Source organism: Sinohyriopsis cumingii, chromosome 1 (assembly GCF_028554795.1).
Source record: "Sinohyriopsis cumingii isolate HCF-2022 chromosome 1, ASM2855479v2, whole genome shotgun sequence".
In the NCBI taxonomy this organism is placed as follows: domain Eukaryota; kingdom Metazoa; phylum Mollusca; class Bivalvia; order Unionida; family Unionidae; genus Sinohyriopsis; species Sinohyriopsis cumingii.
In genome coordinates this window covers 75,142,104-75,167,563 of record NC_142961.1, presented here as the reverse complement: position 1 = coordinate 75,167,563, position 25,460 = coordinate 75,142,104, and the positions used below count along the sequence as shown (strand labels likewise).

Below are 25,460 nucleotides of genomic sequence, written 5' to 3'. Positions count from 1 at the left end.
CCACAAAAGCAAAGAAAGGTTCAAAAGGGAACTTTATTTCACTTAGCTTTTCCATGCATTAGCAACTGTTTGTTTTCCAGATTTTCAAGTGTGAATTTGCACCTTGATTTATTTTTATGGACTATGGTTCAGTACATTTTATATTGAAAACATTTGGATATGTTGTAGAAAGAATGTTGTAACTGTGTATTTAGGAATTCAAGAAGTATAAACAGTTTGTAACATGAGAAAATCTTTCTTTTTGTCCATGGAAATAAATTCAATACTGAATACAAATATACAACTTTTATGGTAAATAAAATGAAGCCTTGTTTCAACAGGTCATTACTTCATGTCATGTAAAAAGTAGGCTTGGTAAATAGAGAAATGAAAGGTGAAGTTTAGAATGGAAACTCAGAAGTGGGATCAATTTAATTCAACAAGGATTTTGTTTGTGGGCAAACAGTGAAAACTCTACTGTACCAAGATATAATGAGTATAAAATATATCTTAAGTGAAATACTTTAATCAGTTGAAAGAAATCTAATTCAAAGAAGAGAATTTTTGTTGTTTGTAAAATCTCATGACTACTTGTGGACTATGGATGACTGCTTTTTTCAAGCAATGCTGTATTCATGTCATCAGAACTCTGCAGGTGGTTTCTTCAGCAGAAATCTTTTTTAGGATCAATAATTTGAAATCAGATTTAATGAATACAACCATTTTGAGAAAGATATAGGTTGCTATTTACTTGGGTCGTAAAGTGAAAGTGATGAGGTAGACCAGTCTGATCTCCACTGTCCTAGTACATGAAGATCTGACAGTGACCACTTAAGGGTCATGTTCAGGTGGCCTTTGAATTAGCCAGTCTAAATGCAGCTTTCAAAAATCTGAAAGTAAATCAAATCATTATGCTCTTCAGCCACATTGCTTTAAGTCTTCCAGAAGCGAAGATATGAGACTTCGTTTGATTGACTAACAAAATTAGTGATTATGATAATAGTATAGATCACCAGAACATGACCCCTATGCAGTTGCTATCAGATCTTCATGTAGAACAGTGGAGATATGATTTTAATCAGATTGTGAGGTAGATTACATAGCATATTTTCTTCAACTCTGGTTTGATGCATGATTGCCTAGGAGTTAGTTTGTTCCATAACACCTATTGGTATATTGCAATATCATATGACATCACGTGAATTTGGAATAAAGTACAGTATAATCATGTTTATCCAATTTCTATATGACAGTTTTAGAAATCAAACCACTGCAGCCTTCCTTTTTCATGTATAAAAAACAACCACATTTGTCTGTGTGTCCCATCTGCCAAACAAGAGTTCATTTGTTCAAAACTCGCAGTGGCATACCAGTTTTTTTTAAATACTTAATTTCTATTTTTATGTTCAAACTTTCTTTAAACTTGCTCATCGTAATTTTTATATTTTTTTATACTTTTTTTCCTGTGCTAGGAAGGACATTTAAGCTAGTTGACAGATACTGATGAAGTGTCACAGTTTTAAAGACTCCATCTGTCTGAAAGGTGTTTTATTGCAGCTTAGACAGTCATATAAATTTAATGAGCTGACACTGGAATGGGTTTCTTTCTGAACATCTGGTCTTCAGGCTTGTAACTGGGCAAAGTATAGCATAATACACTTGTCTTCTGGCTTTGTCATGGGCTAAATATTGCCTAATACACTTGTCTGCAGGTTTTGGTGCTGGGCTAAGTATAGCATAATAAAGTTGTCTTCAGGCCTTGTCACTGGCCTAAATATAGCCCAGTACACTTGTTCTGAATAATAATAAAAGTATTGAGATCTGTTAAAAGTGCTTGCAAATTTGATTAGTAAATAATTGAATGCAGCACTATAGCAAGTAAAAATGTAAAATTGTATTAGCACTAATGAAAGATTAAAAACAGAAGCTCTTGTTACTAAACCTCTCGCAAGCCAAATAACTTCTGGCAGCCATTCTGTTCATCTCATAAACATAACAAAACAGTAGCAATGAAATTAATGTTATTTTGCTAAGAAAGAAGCTGACAAATGCACAACATTGCAATCAAATTTGATAAAAGTTTCGGAAAAAATTAAATTTACTTTGTAATTACAGTACATGATATCTGTCTATCAGAGAGTGGTACATTGCGATGTGACTCTTAACACACATGGTTAGTTCATGTGAGATTTCATTAGGGTTTGTGTTGGGTATAAGCATAGGCTGGGTATACAAAATATTTTTTACTCAAATTCACCAATGACTTTTAATGAACATAGAACAAATTGATAAGCAGACCTACAGTGGCATATTACTGTCTGTAAGAGAAAATAAACACTAGTTGTACTCTTACTGCAGTTTATTATGCCACCCTACAGTCCTTTTATGGGTAGGGGTTATCGATAACAGTGCATGTGCTGGCACTTTTACATAGCCTAATATCTAGTGAATACAACATACTGTGTGTGTGTTTCTTTTTTATACATAATTGTGTTGGTGTGTGAGTGTGTACATGTGTGTGTATATATATTGTACTGTGTGAGGTATGTTGAACATCAAAACAATATTCATCCCCAAAATCAGACTCCATGATACCCATGTTATATATGAGGGATATGCTTTACAGAGGTCTTTAATACTGTTGGACCATGCTTTACAGACATGTTTAGTATTGAGGGACCATGCTTTACAGACATGTTTAGTACTGAGGGACCATGCTTTACAGACATGTTTAGTACTGAGGGACCATGCCTTACAGACATGTTTAGTATTGAGGGACCATGCTTTACAGAGGTCCTTAATACTGTTGGACCATGCTTTACAGACATGGTTAGTATTGAGGGACCATGCTTTACAGACATGTTTAGTATTGAGGGACCATGCTTTACAGAGGTGCTTAATACTGTTGTACCATGCTTTACAGACATGTTTAGTATTGAGGGACCATACTTTACAGAGGTGCTTAATAGTGAGGGACTGCTGTAGTACAGTAATGAATGCCAATTATTTTAACAGCATTGGAGAGTTATTTTAATTCGCAATGAAAAAAGATTGTAACTTTACTTTCCCAACGTCAGTCAGACCATTAGACCATTGGACCATCTTAATCTCTCTCTCTCTCTCTCTCTCTCTCTCTCTCTCTCTCTCTCTATATATATATATATATATATATATATATATATATATATATATATATATATATATATATATATATATAGAACACTTTAAAGTTAAGCAAACAATCCATTACTTTTTGAATCATCACCATTATACATTCAGATGATTGTTGATATCTGTAGGTTTTAAACATTACAGTAATTCCTTATTTTAAATTATAAATATTAATTTGAAGGTTCTTCATTTATTTGGGCAGTGAATACAGACTAGTGAACCAGATATTGTAACCCTAAAACAGTTTCTTTTGGATGTTCTGAAATACGGATATGTGTTAATCGTGGCTTCAATTTCATGACATTCTTTACTTTATTAGCTATGAACTAATTATTACACAATAAAGATGATAATGTACAAAGTGTTTGTTTTGCAAAAGTGAATTGATCACATCATAGAGAGCAGTACAACAAACTTGGGTTTCACAGAGGTGAATTGATAACTTCATATAGAGCAGTACAACAAGCTTTGGTTTCACAGAAGCGAGCAACTTTAGGCAGAACATTTGGTAAAAGCTAATATATATACATACATACACACACACACACACACACATATATATATATATATATATATATATATATATATATATATATATATATATATATATATATATATATATATATATATATATATATATTTGCTTATACCTTATGTATTTGCTTATAACTTCAGGCAAACTGCAAACAACAAAGATCCCAATCTGCCATGGCATTATATGCCTGCAGATCAAGGTGTTGTTTGTTCTGCTGATTACTCCTAGCAAACTGCACAGACCCAGATCTGCTGGCACATTATGCGATAGCAGATCTGGATCTGTACAGTTTGCAGTTGGTCTCAACTTATAAGCAAGCAAAGATAGTAAATCAAGTCAACTGCAAATTACACGGACCAGATCAGTTATTGCTAATGCACCAGCAGATCTGGTTCTGTGCAGTTTTGTTAGAAATAATAAGTAAAACAAAGAACATTGTGTGATAGCAGATGATGGCTTATATTGTTTGGGGTTGTTCTTGTCTTGTACATGAATATAGACTGTATGATTTGTTAATACATGTTACTTGCATTTTCTTGTGGCTGTACTGCCCTGAAAGTTAAATCTTGTTTATGAAGGTTGGTATTTGATCAAATTATATCCTATATCTTCTTGAGAAAATGATTAATCTGGTTTAAGTGAGGTCTATATATAATATTTACTTTAACAAGAGTTTTTTGTTTTTACACTCAGATTTTTGTCTTAGTTGAGTCAACAGAATAGTGCAAACTAGTTCGATTAATGGCCTGGTTGTTATGCCCTTGTTGTCATAGTAGAAGGCGATATATTGTTTTGTTGCTGTATGTTGGATATGTTTGCCTCTTTTAGAATGACTTCACAAAGAATTGAACATACTACTAATTTTACATGTTATTATGTTTGTAAGGAGATGACTAGACTTTTAGGCTATTACGGTAATATTAAAATTTTAGTTCTGCTGGACATATCTGGGTGGTCTGTTGTCAGTCTGTCATCTGTTGTCGATCAACTGTACATCTGTCCATTAGCACAAGTGTGTTATCAACACTACTCCTAAACTGCTTGCCTTGAAACTTTACACATACATCCATCCCATGATCTGGTTGGTCCAAAATGAAAACTGTGTTGCATAGACATTCAGTATAGCTGCCACAGTGGTCATCTTAACACATGTTGTTATTGCTACTCCTCCTGAATGGATGGCCATATCAACATGGCTTTTCCACTAAAAGACTTATGATATCTAGTTGGTCCTAAATGAAAAAGGGCATAATTTCAGCCACCTTGAAAATCTTGTTATGGCTACACCTCTGGAATGGATGCTTATATCAGCTTGCGGTTTTCACTAAAATATTTTGAATGATGTCTAGTTGATCCTAAATGAAATGGTGCCATTCAGATATCAAATATGGCCAATAAACAAAATCTTTTTATTGCTACTTTTACATGGATGGTTGTCATATCAACGTGAGGTTTTCATTAAAAGTCTTCTTTTGATGTCCAGTTGGTTCTAAATAAAAATGGCACCAGTCTGATATCAGTATTTTGAAAATCTTGATGTCCAATATCTTGAAAATCTTGTCATTGTTACTTCTACATGGATGGTCATATTAACATGGGGTTTTCACCAAAAATTTATTATGATGTCTAGTTGACCCAAAATGACATTTTTGCCAATCTGGTGTCCAATATGGCCACCATGACAGCCATCTTGAAAATCTTATTGCTACTCCTTCTAAATGGATTGTTGTATCAACATGGGGTTCTCACTAAAAGACCTTATGATGTCTGGCTGGTCCTAAATCAAAATGGTATCTGTCTGACATCCAATATGGCTACCATGGCAACCATTTAAAAATTCTTGAAATCATAATTCTGCTTGATCAGGAAGTTATATTGACTTGAGATTTTCAACTCAAGATTTGTTATGATATCTAGCTGGTCTTAAATGAAAATGATGCTGATATGCTAATCCTTGTAAATGGAAAATCATGTCTTGAAAATATAGTTATCTATACTTTTCTCCAAATGGATGGGTATAGTTATCTATACTTTTCTCCAAATGGATGGGCATAGTTATCTACACTTCTCTCCAGTTGGATGGGTATAGTTATCTATACTTCTTTCCAGGTGGATGGCTATATGAACAGGGATTTTTTACCAATAGACTTTACATGAGACCTAGTTGGTTCTAAATGAAAATCATGGCTAATATGTTGACTGTCATAAAAAATCCTGTTGTCATTTCTTCCCTGAACAGGTGATCACTATGTCCTAAATGAAAATCGTGCCAGTAATACAGTCAATATGGCTGCCACAATGATTGTCATAATAATATTATTGTCACTACTCCCCCTGAATAGATAATCATTATGACATGGGATTTTCATCAAAAGACTTATAACAGTGTCTACTTTGCACTAAATGAAAATGGTGCCAAACTGAATATTGATATTGCCACAAATCTTGATATTGCCAAAGAATATCAAGGATGGTTTCAACACTTAGTGGTTAAAAGGAAGAAATGGTTTTTTATTGAATTTTGGGAAATTCTTTCCAGCCAGTGGCCTCAGCAATTGTGGTTCACTTGTGGTTCAGCGATGTTCTAGACCTGTTGACAGATTAAACCAGGTCTCTTTGCAGTTGGAGGACTCTTTGATCACAACACAAGGAATCCCTTCCACACAAAAGCCCACACATTATCCACCTTCATGTTTGGCAATATATCTGCCAGAAAATTTTTAAGACTGTGTTGCAAGCTGTATCATTCAAGCCATGGGAGCATCGACATCTAAGGTCTATGATGCAAAGTGGAGAATCTTCTGTGATCGGTGCAGTAGGAAACATGTTGATCCTAGCTGTCCCTCTGTAAATTACATTACTGATTTCCTTTTTTTTCCTTTTCAAGCAAAAAAGTTGTACAGTATCAGTTATCAAGGGCAGCATGTTGCTCCTGCCTGTAAAGGAGGTGGTACACCACTCACCTCTTTGCAGCAACATGTGACTCAGATAGACACCAATATTCAATAGCATGAACCTCTCCCTCAATGGTGGGTATATTCCATTGTGTTTGTTTTTTGAACAGTTATTATGAGAGCATCAGCATACCCACCTAACTGATAAATTCATCTGTACAATAGTGACGGGTAAGGGTATTCATAATAAAATGTAGTTTTTTAGGTGGGGTAAACTAATTTTATTTAATACTTACCTGTTACTATTGTTGAATGCCCTTCTCTTGGTCCACTCTGATGTCCTGGTGGAATCGTCATCTGTGACAAAGATGATCATTCTTTGCATGTCCCAGGTGAGGTGCATGAGAGGATTGCATCATACTGAAAGTTCTTTACTCTGTGGGATGATGTATTCACATCAAACAGATGGTGGTTTTTCAGCAAGCAAGTTATAAGCTAGACAATAGCAAATGGTAAGTATTGCATAACTGAAATTAGTTAAACCAAAAAGTAACTACATTATAACAGACATATTAGTGTTTTCATGTGAATAATCTGGTTTGACATTCAAGGCATTATAGCAACATTTCCGATTCTGAGCTTTTTTTGGAGCTTGGAGTCAATTGTTGAAAAGCTTGTTGGTGGTATTAAGCAAAATTCACTTGAGGTAGACAAATAAAATACAGTAGGTTTTTAATTGTTTACACATTTTTGGAACTTTTTTGATGAAAGAATTTGTTCAAACAGGATTAAGCAAAATGCATTGTAATTTAAAATAAATATGATATAATATGTGTATACATGTGCAGATTACCCTATTGGATGTTTGCTCATTTTTATACAATTTTTTTTTAACTTTATTTAGTTATATTTGTTTGGCTTACATTCAGGGCATACATGTTTTACAAATACAAATATGTTTTCTAACTATATTTCTATTAAGTATAAATGCTTCCTGTAAATCAAACATAAATTTGAGAAAAAAATAAATTAGAAGGATTCTATAATATATTATTTTATTAAAATTTATTGACATACATGTATTGCTGGATTCATGATTAAATTTGAGCGTAAGTACATTTTAATAAACCCACCATAAGGCATAGAGTATTTTGTTCTAGACCACATACCTTGAGCACACTTTCTGGATGACTCGGATTTAAACTTTGGAGAAGGCAGTTGATTTTGGGATCAAAGTTTCAGGCCATTGTGACATAAAGAAGGATGGTTGTTCCATGCGACAGCTTTAACTTTAGACTTTATACTAGGACCAAATTTTGTTGTTGGTTTACACTTTACAGGGAAAAGAAGAAACCTATTGATTTTAGAAATTAAAAGGTCAAAAGTAGTTTTGGTTAATACACTTTGACCAAAATGTGTGGATGGATCATACATGAAGCAGTCAAATGGTCAAAGAGTTGGCCCACTGTAACACAAGCAGTGGAAAATATCTGCCCACCAATTTTAATTCAAATAACATAATGACACCAAACTTTTTTGATAGACTTGCAGTAGGGCTAGACAGCTCAGAGGTCATTGTCACAACACTGCATTATAATCTGTGTACCACAGATCAAGGTCACTGTGACCTAATGGTCAATGCTGGCCAGATGCAGACATGCTGTACTTGTGCCTTTAGATGAAAGCATTAAAACCAGGATAGGCATATATTATCGTTTAGGGTACTCTTGTTTGCACATTTGATGATTAGACAGTTTAAAACTTGTTAAATATTCATCTAATCGTCATTATTATATATTTATAATGTCTCTTATCTTTGATGTGACCAGTAGACACCAATACTTGTACATGTTCTAATTTATCTGCCAATGTAATCATGGCCATTGAATATTATTAAACATGTGCAATACTAAAATATTTTATTTGACAGCCATATTCTATTATTGACAGTATATTGATTAATTTTGATTAATTGCTTATCTCAATGAAAGCTGGTATTCATTGAGTTGCATATAATAGTTTTCTCACTGAACAGTAGTACAAAGAACTCATTCTCTTAGTGTCTGTCTTGTGTTACTCGGGTTAGTTCTGTACTTGTTAGATTCAGTAGGATCATATTTGACACTACACTGGGTGAAAACATGTTTAAAAACTCAGTTATCAATGAGGTACTTTTTTTCAATACTGAAAGATTAACCTTCGAGTGGGGTCATTTTATCAAATGACTTTCTATGACTTAGTATTGTGTGTAGCCAGGTACAGGAGTTTTGAGATATTTGATTGTACCACATTCTACAAATATCTAACAGATATTCACCCTTGCATTTCTGTTTATCTAGATCAGTTTGCTGTGCACAAATAGACTCTCATCTTGAGGGATCTGCATTACATACATTAATGGATATTTCATTTATGAATGCATTTGCTGTCTTAGTTTAAATACTTTAACTTGTGAACTGTGCCAAAATCATAGTCTGTACAGCCTGGTGAGTAGAGACAGTTACCTGTATAACTGGATACTTCGTAAAAACTTTAATTTGAGTTTAATATATGGTAAGTACATCTGTGTTATATTACTTCATTCCATCTGTTATATGTCTATAATTGTGTCTTCTTAACTACTGGGTGGAAATTCACTTTATTGTTTGTATGGTAACCACATGAAAGAGATAAATACTTTTTTATCTCCTTCCATGTATCACAGTGGTCAAAGTTTATATTTACAGAACTTTCAATATTTTCAAATTTCCAGAACTTGAGAGTTGATAAGAAAATTGTCAATATTGCTAACCTGTTCTGTTGTAACAACATAAAATGTATGGTAGCCTAGCTGCGTAAGAATGTTTGAGATCAGACATTAACCTGTTTTGTTGTAACAACATAAAATGTATGGTAGCCTAGCTGCGTAAGAATGTTTGAGATCAGACATTAAATTATAATATGACTGGTGAGGATCATATTGTAATACTGATATTAATACATGTACTTTCACACTAATCAGACTTTTTTAAACAGAAGAAATTTTTTGAATTGATATAACATAAAGGTTTTTACCAAATTTTCATTTCTTTCAGTGAATTTTGACCTGTTATTGAGAAAAAGCATTTAACATTTTAAAAGATCTAATATTATTTACTAATAAGATTTAATAATGATATTTTTTAAATGATCTAATGTTATCAACTTTCCAATAATTCTTTTTAATTTGTCACACACTTGCATTCATCAGTCTTTATTGGAAGTTCATGGTGACAATTTCATCACATTATACCTGGTAGCTATAATTGGAAATATTAATAATCTGTACCTTTTAACTTTATTTTAAGCAATAACAAGTAAACATACATTTTCAACAATTACAGTAAGAAAAAGATTTTTTGTAACCCATTGATTCTAAAATTCCATAAAATTGTATAGTTAGGTCTTTATCTGTGATTTGAACATTTATGGCAATGAAAGAAGATTGGAGCAGGAAAAAGAATGCATGATGGGAGTATTTCTCTGTGTGTTTTACTTTGAAATATCTCACAGTTCAAGGCATAATGGCATAGGTGCATAATGTGCAGTAGACAAAATTGAAACAATGCACCTCACCTGACAATTAGGCTGAGAGAGCTAAGGTCATGGCCATGTGTCTGGTTGTCAACATTTGCCAATGTGGAGGCCTTGTTTCACATCAGATTTTTATTAAACTAGAAATATAAGTTTTATAAGACAAGCAATCCATGCATACTAATGAGATGATGTTGCATCATATAAGCTGAGCTTGTTACTGCTTTTAATCCAGTTTTGATCATATTGTAAATATGGTCTTACAGTATGTCATCGAGATCCAAAGAGTGAAATTTACACATATTAATGAGGTGATCATGTATGTAATGGGATATTGCTTGTTAACACAAGTAAAGTCATATTTCTCGTAAGATTTTAATCAGAGGAGTGTAAACTTATATGATTGGCTGAGCTTGTTTCAACCTAGAAACCATATTTTTGACTCAGTTTTTTCAGACTTGGACTGTGGGCATTTATCATCAAGATCTCAGAAAAGAGTTGATTATGATTGAGATTCATGCATATTAATGAGCTTATCTTGCATTTGATTGACTGAGCTTGTATATTATGCCACCAAGATGTGGACTGTATTTTACGATGAGCAAGATCCTTGCATATTAATAACTTGATCTTGTATCTGAATTATTAAGCTGATGTTGATCATTCTTTTTTTGAATGAAATTCACATGTATTAAGGACATGATCTTGAATTTGATTGGCTGAGTTTGTCAACACTGGCAATTCATTGCTTATCAGATATTGATTAGACTTCTTAAATAACGTTATTTTGTCGAGATGTTGGACAATTTTGATATGGGCAAAATCTTTGTATTCATGATGTTATGTTGTATCTGATTGGCTGAGATTGTTACCACTCTGGAGATCAAATTTCAAGTCAGCTTTTGCTCCAGGTTGTAAATAAGGTAAATTATACATTAACTGTCTTCAGTTGTAACAAGTGGAATTTGTACATATCAATGACATGATGTTGAATCTGATTGGCTGGGGTTGTTAGTTCCATTGATACAGAGGCTATATTTCTCATCCAGGTTTTATTAAACTTGGTAATTAGGACTATATTATGAAGATCTTGGACAAGTTCAGTTACAGGCACAAGATTTTGCATATTAGCTATACCTTTTATCTTTTCAAATATGATTTAAAGCTCATGAGATAAGCCAGTATAGTGAAATTGTCAAACTATCAAATGTTGTGTTATATAGGCCAAGTGCAGCCAGGCAAGCAAATCCATTTTTTTAAGAAACATGATCACGTGTAACTGAAATGCAATTGATTATCCAAAGCAATTTGATTTAATCAATTACTTTGTCCAGAAGTGATTAATTATTATTGTAATCAAGATTTTCAAAAGTAATTGTTATTTAATTATTACAGTAATTTTTGAAAGTAATTTATCTGCTATTCATTGACAATAAACTATTTAAAAAGTCAGTTTTTAAAATATTTAATGGCATTTTCAAGCTTTGAGTATTGTAAAGTAAACAAGATCTGTAAGCAGGGTGCAGTGGCAGATCTGGGTCTATGCAGCTTGCATTGGACTCATACGCACATATGTATGGTACCATTTACTGTTTCTCTTTTATCTGCTTATCAACAGTATAATGTTTATCTGATCACCTATAGATACCTTAAACTTTTGGAACTTTAGAGAGACAGCCGAATTCAATAAAAGAAATTTTGATGTTAACAGTATTCATGCTATAATACACACAAGACCAGTCAGTAGACAAGTTTCATGATTGCAAATAATCATGATAATGCAATAGATCACATTATCTTATTTATCAAAATTAAGGCTTAGGGTCTATACCTTGAATATTAAAAATAATGGTGGACTGTTACTAGACAAGCGGCTATTTAATTCTGTTAGGATATGTAAAATGTTCTAAATTGAGAGGAAGACATTAAAATAATAAATAATTTAAATAATGTGTTTGTACAGTAGCTTAGTTGGTAGAACATCAGACTTGTGCTCATCAGGTTTTGTACCAACCATGGCCATCCTGGGGCAGTTGCCTTAGCGATGTTTTTTTGAAAAGGCAATTAACTTCTATTTCCTAATCATAATACAGCCAATAACATATCAAAAGTGCTATTAGACCAACCAACCAGCATAAAATAATCCAAAAGCATACCAAGATCAATATGTTTTGATAGCTTGATATTATGCCTTTGATCCCTTCGCAGAGGTTAACAACTTGAGCAAAGTGTGACATGCATCGTTGAAATATAGAAGCAAAGCTAGCTGGATTTTTATAACAAAATAACCTATAATACTAAAATGACCTTTATTGATCAGAACTGGTCAATAATAACATAATGAATGTCATTCATTTCCATAATGTAACTTTGATTAGCTTTTTTTCATTATTTGGTGGTAAGGACAAAAGAATAAGAAAAATCAGTGCTGTATCCTGCAAGAAAATGAGATTCTGTGAATTTTAAATTTTTTAAGTAGAACTACATAAACTAGTTAGAAATAAAGAACCAATTTTAAGGTTACCACATATAATTTTTTTAAAAGTACTTTTATCTGCACTTATGGAGGTATTGGATGTCCATTTAAAGGAATTACAAGTATGGGAATTTGTAAAAGCAGTGACAAAAAGCTAGGTATCATTTCCATTGTATTTTCTGTCATCTATCCCACCATTTCGCAATGTTTTTTGGAAAGAAAATTAAGTGGTAAATATAGAGTTGGATAATTTGTGCATTTAATTCTTCAGCTCTGAAATATACTGCATTTTTGCGTTATCAATAATCGGCATAATGGCAACTGTGACTCAGAAATGTATAATGGAGAAAAATCTGTACATGTATTCAGTCTAGTATTTGCAGATAAATGTTTGTCTGGGAAAAGTAACAACCTCAAGAAAGCATGAGAATTACAGATTGAATATTATCATATTTTGTGTGCACATGGATGATGATGCACTTGCTACCTTGATTAGATGTTGTGCAAAGTTATATTGTGCTTAATAATGAAGAAAGTAAAATGTATCATGTGTATACTACTAGCACATCCATTGCTGAAATACAATCCCACCCATAAGAAATAAATATATCTCAAAAGATAAAGTAACTTGCTGGGGGGGGGATAGGAAGTTGGTTTGATTTGTTTTGATGCTTTTGCAGCACAGAAACACATTTAAGGTTATACAGTAAAGTGCAGCCTGTTAATCTGGAACACATTTGTGAACAACCACATTATTGATGTTGTTGTTGTTGTTGTTGTAGGGTCGAATCCATGCAGACAGAGGTGAGATGGCAGTGATCCATAACGGAGAACGGAGAGTGCTTTAGACCACTCGGCCACTCAGGGCCCCACCACATTATTTAAAAAAAAGAAATAACACTGACTTGATTAACTAAATGGATAGCCATTATATTTAGTTTAATAGATTCAGTATTTGAGAACAACCAATAAAGTGTCACCATATTCATTACATTATGCTGGTGCCAGGCAGTATCTCTTCACATTTATTCTGGTTCTTGACACAATGCTGGCAAGGGAGATAACTTTTGGACAGGATCGTTAAAGGCTGTATTATCTTATTGCACAAATGTTTTTACAGTGTGTTGAAAAATATCAACAGTAGCAGTATTATTTTCATCAGCTATTTTTATTATTTCTAAATTAATAAAATTTTCTTGTCAACCCAGAATAATTAAAACTATCAGTTAGACTTACTCCATGTAAACATGCCTAGTCAAGATAAATGTGCATTTTTGTAGACATGTTGACTCACAGAATGCCTCTTCTAAAAATGTTGTATTAAAGGATTAGGGTCGTGTTTGAAGATGGTTGCACCTGGACCTGTAAAGTTGGACACTTTCTTTGCACAAAGATAAACAGACACTTTCAATGCACTCAGATATCTTTGAAGGTTAGGTGTATAGAGTGTGAACCGAACAATGCTAGGCAAAGCTTTTACCTCCAACAATAAATCACTCACACACTAACAAGTCAAACAAGAGTCATGCTAATAGTTCATCTTGGAGACTTTGTCATTTCAACTTCCATATAAAGCTTATGTACATTTTAATTTAAATTTTCTTCAATCGTTGATTTGATAGAAGATTAATCGAGGCTTGGTTTGGTTTGGTGCTTTACAACACAACTGGGTTATTAAGTGCTCAAGCAGTTGAAGTAAATTGTCATGCCCAATGCAACATCATGGTAGTCAGCCTGAACTGATCTAATGGCAGGATTCAAATATTATGTGCACCCTTTTGGTCGCAAGCTTTCATTACTTAGATCTACTACTACTGCTAATCCAGTCTCCATTAGTCACATTTTATGATGTATGGGAGGTTGCAGTTTTTCCCATCACACATCTCCGAGCCAGCAGAGAGAAAAAAGATTAACCAGAAATTACCTGCTGTACCATTGTACTTTTTTGTGTCCTATGTATATGCACCAATCTTGATCTTTTCCCATTGCAAATTTGCAAGATCATATAAATCAGTGCATTTTGACCATACAGCTGCCTCTCCCATAATTGGCAAATGATGAATGCATAGATTTTTATGTGCCCAATGCATTTTATGATATTTTTTCTGCTTGTTCAGTAGTCAGCTAGCTACATTATTGATATAATGGGCAGGGAAACGTTGAGTGGGATGCAAACAACTGGTCAAGATATTTATTTTTAAAAAAACACTGACTCAACCATTGAGAATATATTTTGTGGACCACAGCAATAATATGCAATTCAAACAGAGAACAATTGCTCATCTGAAAATCTTAAGCTGATTTTATGTCCTATAAAGAAATATATGTGCTTAACATATTAACATACACTAGTAAAAAATGAAAATGAAATGTTTAATTTTTTTAATCTGACATTTTTATAAAATTTGAATTTTGCCCAGATATCTTTTACAACATCTCAGTTAGATGCCATGTTTGTTTATGTGACATGTGATTAAAGGTTCATGAGTGTAATTATTTTTGTAATATCGAAAATTAGTTTGTGACAACTGCAACTATCTTGTAAAAACATAAGTAACTTTTGGAATTATTTGTCTCACAAAATTAAAACATCCTTGTAATATTATTTAATTGATAACAAGATTATTCATGAATTTCCATACATTTATTACTGACAGAAACTACCAAAGTACTGGTATAGTGGAAAAGTATGGTGGTATGTACTAGTATAGTGGTATTACTGCACACCTTTACATAAATTTATACAGCAAATCCTGAGATTCCTGGAAACTAAATAAACAGGTAGATGTCTTTTTTACACAGGTGGTAAAAGATTAATGATTGCTCTTGAGAATCTGTTTCTGTTAAGTACAAGTTAAAATATTGATTACTCAGTACTAACAGGAGCAAGCATACAGGCTAAATAGGTGCCCTAAATTTCAGCCAAAAGTAAAATAAATTTTTTACGAAAATCATTTTGACTTAAATAAAATAAAATTACTAAAAACATGATTTAGAAAGTATTTGGTTCCTCTTTATGGCAGAAAAAATCCCCCAGTATCATATAAGATTTACTTGTATTGTTTGATTTTGTGCTCTCGGTTAACTATACTATCTTAAAAGAATGAGAGCTATATCAATATTTAACTTAAGACTATAGAGTTTGCAAACTCTAATTGTTATGTTCTAGAAAATGAATTGAAACATAACCAGAGTTTCACTTCTGTTTATGTCATTTAGTTACAAGGGAGCTTTTCAGACCTATCGGAGACATTCAAACAAATACATTACCATATTTTGATGACATAATTTTGTGTATACAGAAAGGTGCATCTGAAGTTACTCATATTAAAAGAGAGATTATAAAAACCTCTTTGTTTACTCAAAATTGTAAGCTCATAAAGCATGTAACCACGTCTTATCTCCTTATTTTTATTCAGAAGTGTATGCAACTCTAATCATATTTGTTACCGTATGTTCTTACTTATAAGTTGAGTCAAACTGCAAACAACAAAGATATTAATCTGCCATAGCATAATGTACCTGCAGATTAGGATCTGTATAATTTGCTGTACTGATTACTCCTATCAAATTCACTATATGCAAAGGCAGAACTGGGTCTGTGCAGTTTGCAGTTGGATTCCACTTGTAAGTATGCCAGATTTAGAACAGATGCAGTACCATTTTATCATAAGCTTTAAACAATTCTAAACTGCAGAGAAATTATACTTGTAACTTCAGATTTGCATCTGAAGTTGTAGACTGACTTCCAAAGAAAAGCATCAATCTTATAAGTGCTGTTTGCTCTTCACATGGTACTTGTAATTTTTTTTAGGCACATTATCAGTAGATGCATTACCTTGAAAGCGTATATGAACTATACCATGCCACATTAAGTTAAAGACCGCTCTGGTGGCTTAGTGGTTAGAGCATCCGTCTTGGAAGCGGGAGGTCATGGGTTTGAACCCTGGCCGAGTTAAAGCTATGTTAAAAATCCTAATCACACACACATAAAGTTAAGATTCTCATTGCCAGATAAATGTGTATCGAGCTCACATGAGTGGAAAATGCGACATAGCAGTCACTGTTCTAGCTTTACTAGTGGTGATGGTGGACACATTTTCATGGCTTTGGTGTAGGTTTTTCATTTTGCTTGTATATCTACACCGCTGTTGATTTCTGTTAATAATTGGGATGATTCATTAATAGGCAGAATACATTTATTCTGAGACACTCACTTGCTCCGTTTGTGTTGGGGTCTAGGTCACAATCATTGAATATTTGGAAAAAGGTTTAGGTGAAAAGTTTGCATTTGCTTATGTTTTCTAAGTACATTGATAGATTCTGAAATATATTGATAGATTCTGTCTATATTTGGTGTGTCTCTATATGAAGCAAAAGCAGTTCATTTTGTAACACACTCACCCTTCTGCACTTTGGGTCAAAGTAACAAGATTACAGTATTGCAATGCTTTAAGCTTGAGTTGAAGATGAAGGGCTCGGGTCTTCCTGTATTGTTACCCTTTTTGAATAGAGAGTCAGACTCTAGTTCAAACACTGTTTCATATCTGATATTCACTGCCCATTTGGTTGGGTTTTATATGAAATTGTTGTTTTGGGGGTTATTAGTATACTAGCTTTTTCTTGGAAACTGTATGGATATGGAATGGTAGGAGAACCATTTATTCATAAATTTCAAAGAAAGTGGCTTGCAATATGTTTCCTGAAATTTCCTGCAAAGTATACATAACTAATTGGCCCCATCAGTTTTGGGTAATTTCAGGTGTGTCTTGGGTCAGTTTGCATGTGTATCTAAGAGAGAGAGGGAGAGAGAGAGAGAATCCATCATATGGAACGGGTTGGATAGGGAACTCCCACCCAAAGGTCAGAATTTATAGGCAGGTAGAAGGCAACAAATTCTTATCCTGATAACTCAAATCATTTCTCTGAGTTCTCATTAGGAAATAGAGTTGGGAAAAACAGATTGCTTATCATTGGAATTGATACTAATAAGTTTAGTTAACAGCCAAGAAATTTGTTGAAAATAAAGATTACTAATTATAAGCTGTCAAAATTTGTCCTTTTAATATCAAAATTACAAGAAATGTTGCAGATGCTATGGATGTTACAAGCATTATATGGTTTATAGTGTCAGTAAGTACATTCAGGTGCATGACACTCTCAGATAGGCAAGAAATACAAGAAATGTTACTTAATGTAAGTGGTCAGAGTAAAATCCATTAAATACTGGCTCTGTGTGAACTGTTTTACTGACATAATAATAGTATTTCATAATTCAACAGACATGTACACAGTACATTACTGTGTAACATTGCACATGTAGATAATACAGTGCCACTGGTAACAACAATTTAAAAGACAATGCAGCACTGGATAAAAGACACTACAAAAGCAGATTAAAAGACAAGACAACAGTAGATACTAGTAAAAGACATTACAACATCAAGATTACTGTACAACACAGTAGTTGACAAAATATAGATGCACAGTCTTTTTTACGTTTGAACATATGTAACACATCACAGAGTGGAGTACACTTGATAATATAAATATGGAATACAACTATTATATTGTTTAAAAGCAAGTACAATGTCAGTGATTTTAGCTGATTAAAAGACATTGCCGCATTGGATAAAGGACAATACAACAGCAGATTATAAGACAATACAACAGTAGCTGAAAGACATTACAAAATCAAGTTAAACTACAACAACAGTAGTAGACAACAAGCAGAGTACAGTTTTGTATGTTTGAACATACACAGAGGAATACACTTAATAATATAAACATGGAATATCACTATTTTATTGTTTAAAAGCATGTACTGTGTCATTGATTACAGCTGATTAAAAGACAAGACAATAATATATCGCATGCAGCTGAAGGTTTTTGTTGGATAAAAATGTGACATCGGGAGAAATGAGGGTGCTGAAAGTTCAAATAGAAGATAGTGCTTACTTCCAATAAGCATTATGGTAGCAGGATTTAAGCCTGACAATCATTGAAGAAGATAGCCCTTTCTCATATAGTATTTGCAGTTTTTGAAAATGACCAGATAACTCAAGCAATTTTGTGTATTTCTTGAAGTATCATCTATATTTCAGTTATCATATATCTTATTCTACTAATGTGAAGAGCAGGAAGGTTTGCTTTTCTTAGTAGAGAATCATACAATCTAGTAAAATCATAAACACCAGTTTTGGTTCCCTATACTGTATTTTTTTAATTTTGTTATGTTTGCTACAGAAATGCCAAATAAAGGGGGTGGTAGTTGAAATTTGGCCTAAGAAAGCATTTGTAGATTGGTAGCTTGATATTAGTGGACAAATAGTGATTGAGACATTGCAATACATTTAATTGTAGTGCTGCTTTTTGACAGAGCTTAGATATGTGGTTGCTATTAACAACACACATGGTAATATCAAAATATACTGTATTTGGCAGATTCTAAACTTGAGTTACAAGCCATAACATTATGGCCAATTTTTTAGCTTCCACTGGTCAAAGACCAGAAGAGCTTAAGGGATGACCTGTTGTCCATTGCCTGTCATACATCCACTCGTTAGTACAATTATGTTATAGCTTCTGCTTCTAAACTACTTCAAGGATTGCCATGAAACTTTACATGTACATTCATCCCATGATCTTGTTTGTCCTAAATGAAAATGGTGCTGCATGGACATCAGATATGACTGCTAAAGCAGCCATCTTGAAAATCTTGTTATCACTACTCCTTCTGAACAGAAAATCAAATTGACATGGTGTTTCCACTGTAAGATTTCATACAATGTCTCATTGTTCCTAAATGAAAGTGGTATTGCTCAGACACACAGCATACTGGTAGTCACCCAAGCAGCCAGGTTGAAAATCTTTTGGCTGATCCTCCTCCTGAATGCAAAGTTCTATTGACATCAGGTTTTCGTGAAAAGACTTTTTATGATGTCTGTCCAAAATGAAAACAGAGGTGATCTGACATCCAGTAAGGCCACTATGGACTTTTAATTGATTCCTGACATTTTTTTCAGCCAGTGTCAGGCCCTTTCCAGAGATGCTTGTTTAATTCCATTTCAGTAGGTGAGAGGGTTTACCAGGCTAGTAAGATAAAATGGAAGACAGTAACAGATGGACAGAACAATGACAGAATATCCACCAAAGTGAAGTTACAATAAATTCTGAAAATCATGATGAGTACCATGAAAATTGCATTATGGACTTAGTGATAGAGACATTTAACAAAGTAATTTCTCAAAGTTTCTTTCTTTTATTTTTGTAATACAATCTTAAGTACCACCTTTTAATTGAATGTATTTTTTTCCCAATGATATCTATTCTTTACCTGAATGTTACATTCATGTACTAGCCTTGTTTGTGTTCCTCTTCTTTGCTTTTAAGAGATTTGCTCAGAAATTGGGGATAAAAAGACAAGTAAGCTGCCATGGGAATTGCAATATTTTCAGATGATGTTCTGCTCTTCACAGGTGCTTTGACCAAAGTACCACATGATTAATGGAAAACACCTGCACACAATGTTGAGAGCATAACAACTATATCGTTTTATTACAGGGAAATTTTGTTGAATGATGTTTCATCTGCTCCACCTGTTTGTTACACAATCCCAAAACATGATATAGCCAGTTTAGCAAAAGCAAAAACAGATCATTACAACCATAATTTATCTTTTTATGGGTGTTAACATAAATGATAAATGTGAATGGGTACATGAAGTTGCATGATCGTACATGCAACTGTGTCTTGAAAACTGAGTTATAAGTGACAAAGAGTGTCTAGTGTACTTTGGCAAGGCACGTAATGATCCCTGTATATATCTAAGTACAGCATAAGAGAGATCAACTCATAACCTAAACTAACACTCATTAACATACTGAAAGGCCCCTTTGAAACCAATACACACCAAAATGACTTGCTTTACTGATTGCTCTAACAGCAGTGGTTCAGAACTGCTGTAATCCTTGGCGAAGACATTACTGTGCATGAAGACTATTTCATCCCATCATCAACAGCAGCAGACAGCCTTTCACTACCACAGAAATTAACATGAAGCATCTCAAGGTCTACCTGCTATTTGCATCTCAGACTACATATTGAAGCAAAATGTTACTCTATTAGGGTAGTTGTAGTCATGTTCTGTTTTAGACATTGATGGACACAAAATGAGAGGAGTGATCGTACTACCAATGGTGGTGGGATAATGTCATTTATTAATTCAGCCGATGAAAGAAGTAGAGTTTGAGCTACTGGAACAGATTACTGATAAACAGTATCAAAATTAAACTAAATGGTTAATCCATTAGCGTGTATAGTGTCACATGCTTACATTATTATTTCTAACACCGGAGAAGGACAGACAATTTAAACTTTAGATCGCTCTGAGCCCCAGTCAGCAATGCCGACGGTCTAGGTGTTTAAAAGACTCAAGGTGAAAGGTATAACAATTTAATAAATATCAGTGTATTCAACTATTTCATCTACAATTTCCAGAACATTTTAAGGTCATAATCAAGGCTTGGTCTTGAACTCAAATACAAGTAAGCATCTTTTTTAAAAAATAATTGTCATTTAGGCAAGAATTCTACCCTCAATCATGAATGAAGGTCAAGCACTCAATATAAATGAAATATACATAACACCATTACTTTGTTTGTTGAAATTATCATAAATTGTGGTTTTAATTTATCCAGGTACTAAATTCACTTTAAAATTCCTTTTTAAAATGCTTTGCATGTTCATGATTAAAGTTCTGTGTTGTGTGTTTGGCCAATTGTATCTATCTATTGTACTGTGTTTGTATTTCGTGCAAATTATGCTTGTTTTATTGACTGTTGCTTTTTATATAATGCTGGTAAAAAAATTTCATTACAACATGTTTTGAATTGTTGTTTTTAATCAGGCTGACTTAAAATAAATCTTATCTTTAATCCCTACATATGTCTAAGCCTGACTATCTTTAAATGCATTTGTCACTGAAAGTGAGAGAGACAATCAAACAGGGAAGTATTCTTAAGGACATAACAACCATCCCAGAAGTACCGACATGTAAGGAGACAATTTAACAATCGGACACTTTAGTGTCTTCTAATAGTACTCAGAAGTTTCATTTTCATGAAAGTTAGCGATGCAAGGATGATTTTTCAAAGTTTAAAAAATAGCATTAATTTGCCTTTTGATTGGCAAGCATATTTTTTGTTTCTGACACAGATATGCTCAATATGGACAACAAATATTTTCAAGAAATTATGAGTGATTTTTAGGGGTGTATTGATAGGATTCATAATACATGGACTATGATACATTATTGATACACTTATTTGATGGTCTTTCCATCTTTAGAAGGTCTATCTTTGGGTCATCAGCTGTAGCTTGGCTGTCTGCTGTCATTTCCCACTACATGGTGCACCTATGGAGCTATTTTCCTATTGCTTTCCTGAGAATTGTTCCCTTTTCATGATGCCAAATTGCTGTCTGGTTCCAGGTCTCTCAGATCCCTCCATACCCTCATCCCTTGGACAATTTATTTAACAAAAAAAATTACTTTCTAATTTTCCTTGTAGTCCCTCAGGCTTTAGTTTCAACAGAAAAACTTGGACTGACTAATTTAGCAAGAGAGATTACTTAATTATTTATAATTACTCTAGAGAATATCGTTTATGACATATGTCCCAAGATCTCTCAAAATTTATCTCTGGCTTGTCTCAACCCTATCATTTCCTCCACTTAACTCTACATTAACATATCTGTCAGAGCGTTATGTGGTCCTAATTAAAATCCACTCATGCCCCTAACAGAGCATATCCCATCTTTACAGTCAGCAATTTATTGCAAGCCCAGCCCATATATCAGTCTTAATGGTTATGTTTCATGATGACTATGACCAAATGTGCTATGAAAATATCTACTAATTTTGCACTGTTATACATTTTTGACTGTTGTGCCAGGATTTTACTTGCAGAGTTAGAGCCAGAACTTAAATTTCTGTTTACAATTTATCAGTTTAATTGGATGCATTTTAAGTTTGACTATAGTTGATCAAATTAAATGTATTTGGTCCTGACTTAACAAACATTTTGGTGAAATAGAATCTGATCTATTTCATTGAAGCTAAGAAGATACAGGAAAGCCAACTTTAAAGCCCAGGGCTTATCATATCACAATTGTTTATAAAAAATGTCATATATTGCCTACAGATGAATAAGCATGTTTTTATAGGACTAAAGTAGTTTGTTTTTCTTTTATTTTCAGAAACGTCCACTTGGAGATATTGAAAGCAAGCATCGTTATACCCCACCTCAGCCAGTGCTGTCTTCTCGCACTGTAGATATTGATGTCAGCGGGACAAGAACATATCGCCCCAAATCCTCAGCTGATATTATTGAGGAACAACACAGATTAATACATGATATCTACACAAAGACTAGGTATGGCATGTATGGCCTGAAATCAAGTACATCTTTTTCTTCCCTTTAAAAAATATATTGAAATATATTTTGATCTCAGGAGATGAGAGAATTCCACTGTTTAGCAGAAATCTGTTTTTCTTCTATGCCTAGGAGATAGCTTATGAGATTGATGTCAGTTTTAGGCAATAATTGGCATAGTGGGGCAGGGGATAAAGGATAGTCCTGTCTTAACTTGCTTGCATGCTTTTTGATTGGTTGAAGCACTTGGAATGGTTTCATTGGATTAGTCATAATAATAGCTGTTTTAGTTCTTCTGGTGGTTGACTGGCAGAGCTTATGGGATTGGTTGTTGTCTGTCTATCCAGTAGCATAAGTTTGTTAATCCTAATCCTCCTAAACTATCTTAAGGATTGTCATGAAAATTTACACACACATTCATCCCAAAGTTTAGTTGGTTGTAAATGAAAATTTTGATGCATGGACATCCTGTATGGTTGCCACATCAGCCTTTTTGAAAATCATATCACTATGCCTCCTAAATGGATGGTCATATCAATATGGAGTTTTCACTAAAGATCTTGTATCTAGTTTATCTTAAATGAAAATGATGCTAATGTGGCAGCAAATATAGCCACAACAGCAGCCATCTTTAAATTCTTGTTATCACAGCTTCTTCTGAATGAGAAGTCATGGTGATATGTGGTCTTCAGCAGAAGACTTCTTATGGTGTTTAGTTGGTTCTAAATGAAATTGGTTCCAATCTGATATGCAGTATAGCAGTAACGGGTCATTTTGTAAGTCTTATTATTGCTTCTACTGCCAAATGGATAGGCATATCTACATAGAATTTTCACAAAAAGACTTATGATTTTCATTTAGTGCTAAATGAAAATGGTGCCAATGTAATATCCAGCATAGCTGCCACAGCAACCATCAATAAAATCTTGTTATCACAGCTCCTTCTGAAAAATAATTCATATTGATATTGAGTTTTCACCAGAAGACTTCTTATGATGTCTAGTTCATCCTAAATGAAATTGGTGGCGAATTGATGTCCAATTTGGCAGGCACAGTAGCCATTTTGAAAATCTTGTTACTGCAATTCAGTCTGAATTGATTGGCATGTCAACATGATGTTTTCACTACAAGACTATTCTGTGATGTCAAAATGGTTCCAGTTTGATGTCCAGTACAATGACCATAGTGACTATCTTGAAAAAGTTATCACTACTTTCCTAAAATAAATATCATATCAACATGGGATTTTCACTGAAAGACTTATTATGATGTCTATCTGATCCTCAGTGAAATTGGTCTGCTCTGATTTCTAGTAAAGTGCCATCTTGAACATTTTGTCATTGCTACTCCTTTTGACTGAAAAGTCCTATTGCCATAGGGTTTCACCAGGAGCAGGATATTTCTTATAATGTCTAAATAAAAATGGCGATGCTTAAATATACAAGCTGGCCTCCACAATGGACATCTTGAAAATCTTGCAATTACTTCTCCTGATTGAAAAGTTATATCAACATGGGGTATTTACTAAAAGACTTATTATGATGTGTAGTTGGTTCTAAGTAAAAATGGTGTTGTTCCAACAGCCAGTATGGTCACCACATTGACCAGCTTGAAAATTTGGCTTTTAATAATTCTCTTTGATGAATGGTGATATCACCCTGGGGTTTTCACTGAAAGACTTCTTATGATGTCTAGTTGGCCATAAATGAAAATAGTGCCAATCTGGCTTCCAATATAGCTGCCATATTGGTCATAATTTTGCTATCACTACTTCTAAATGGCTGGTCACAATGACTTTGTGCTTTGAGTTGGTCCTTAGTGGAATTGGTAGCAATCTGATATCCAACATGTCCACCACAGAAGCCAACTTGAAAATCTTTTTGTTACTACAAAATGAAAATTATTTGAATGTGGGGATTTCGTGAGAAGACTTTTTATAATGTCTTGCTGGCACTAACTGAAATGGTGCCAAGCACATATGTCCACCACACCAGCTAGTTTGAAGATCTTATCTTGTTTCAACACTTAGCAGAAAGAAGAAATTGGCTTATCTTGATTTCCTGGAGAAAAAAATTGGCTAGTAGAGTAGTCATCCCTTTATCTTTCAGGGACCTTACTTGATTGGATAATATCCATTAATTAGCAAATAAAATAAACTTTTGTATGCATTTAATGCCACAATGCTGGATGACAATTAGGAATAAATACTGTTGAGAAATTGGGCACAATAACTTAGAATTCTCATTTTCAACATGTTTCAAAGTTAAACTATCAAAAAGCTTGTTTTTAAAGAAATTTTCTTCTATATAATTTATGCCTCATATGATATAAATTTGTAATATTAAACACATTAAAATGTTGACATTATGACCTTTGCACAATTTTTTTTAAAATGGAGAATCCACTGAAGTCATTTGTCC

At 33.5% G+C, this 25,460-nt stretch overlaps 1 protein-coding gene across 2 annotated transcripts in view; it reads left to right on the top strand.

The window, feature by feature from the left end:
• LOC149807136 (uncharacterized) overlaps positions 1–25,460 on the top strand; it is a 126,328-nt gene that overhangs the window by 43,546 nt on the left and 57,322 nt on the right. For both annotated transcript variants that reach the window (XM_089962570.1, XM_089962561.1), the window contains exon 3: positions 22,865–23,040. In XM_089962570.1, the coding sequence (XP_089818696.1) occupies positions 22,865–23,040 (176 nt within the window). The remainder of the gene's footprint in view (positions 1–22,864; positions 23,041–25,460) is intronic.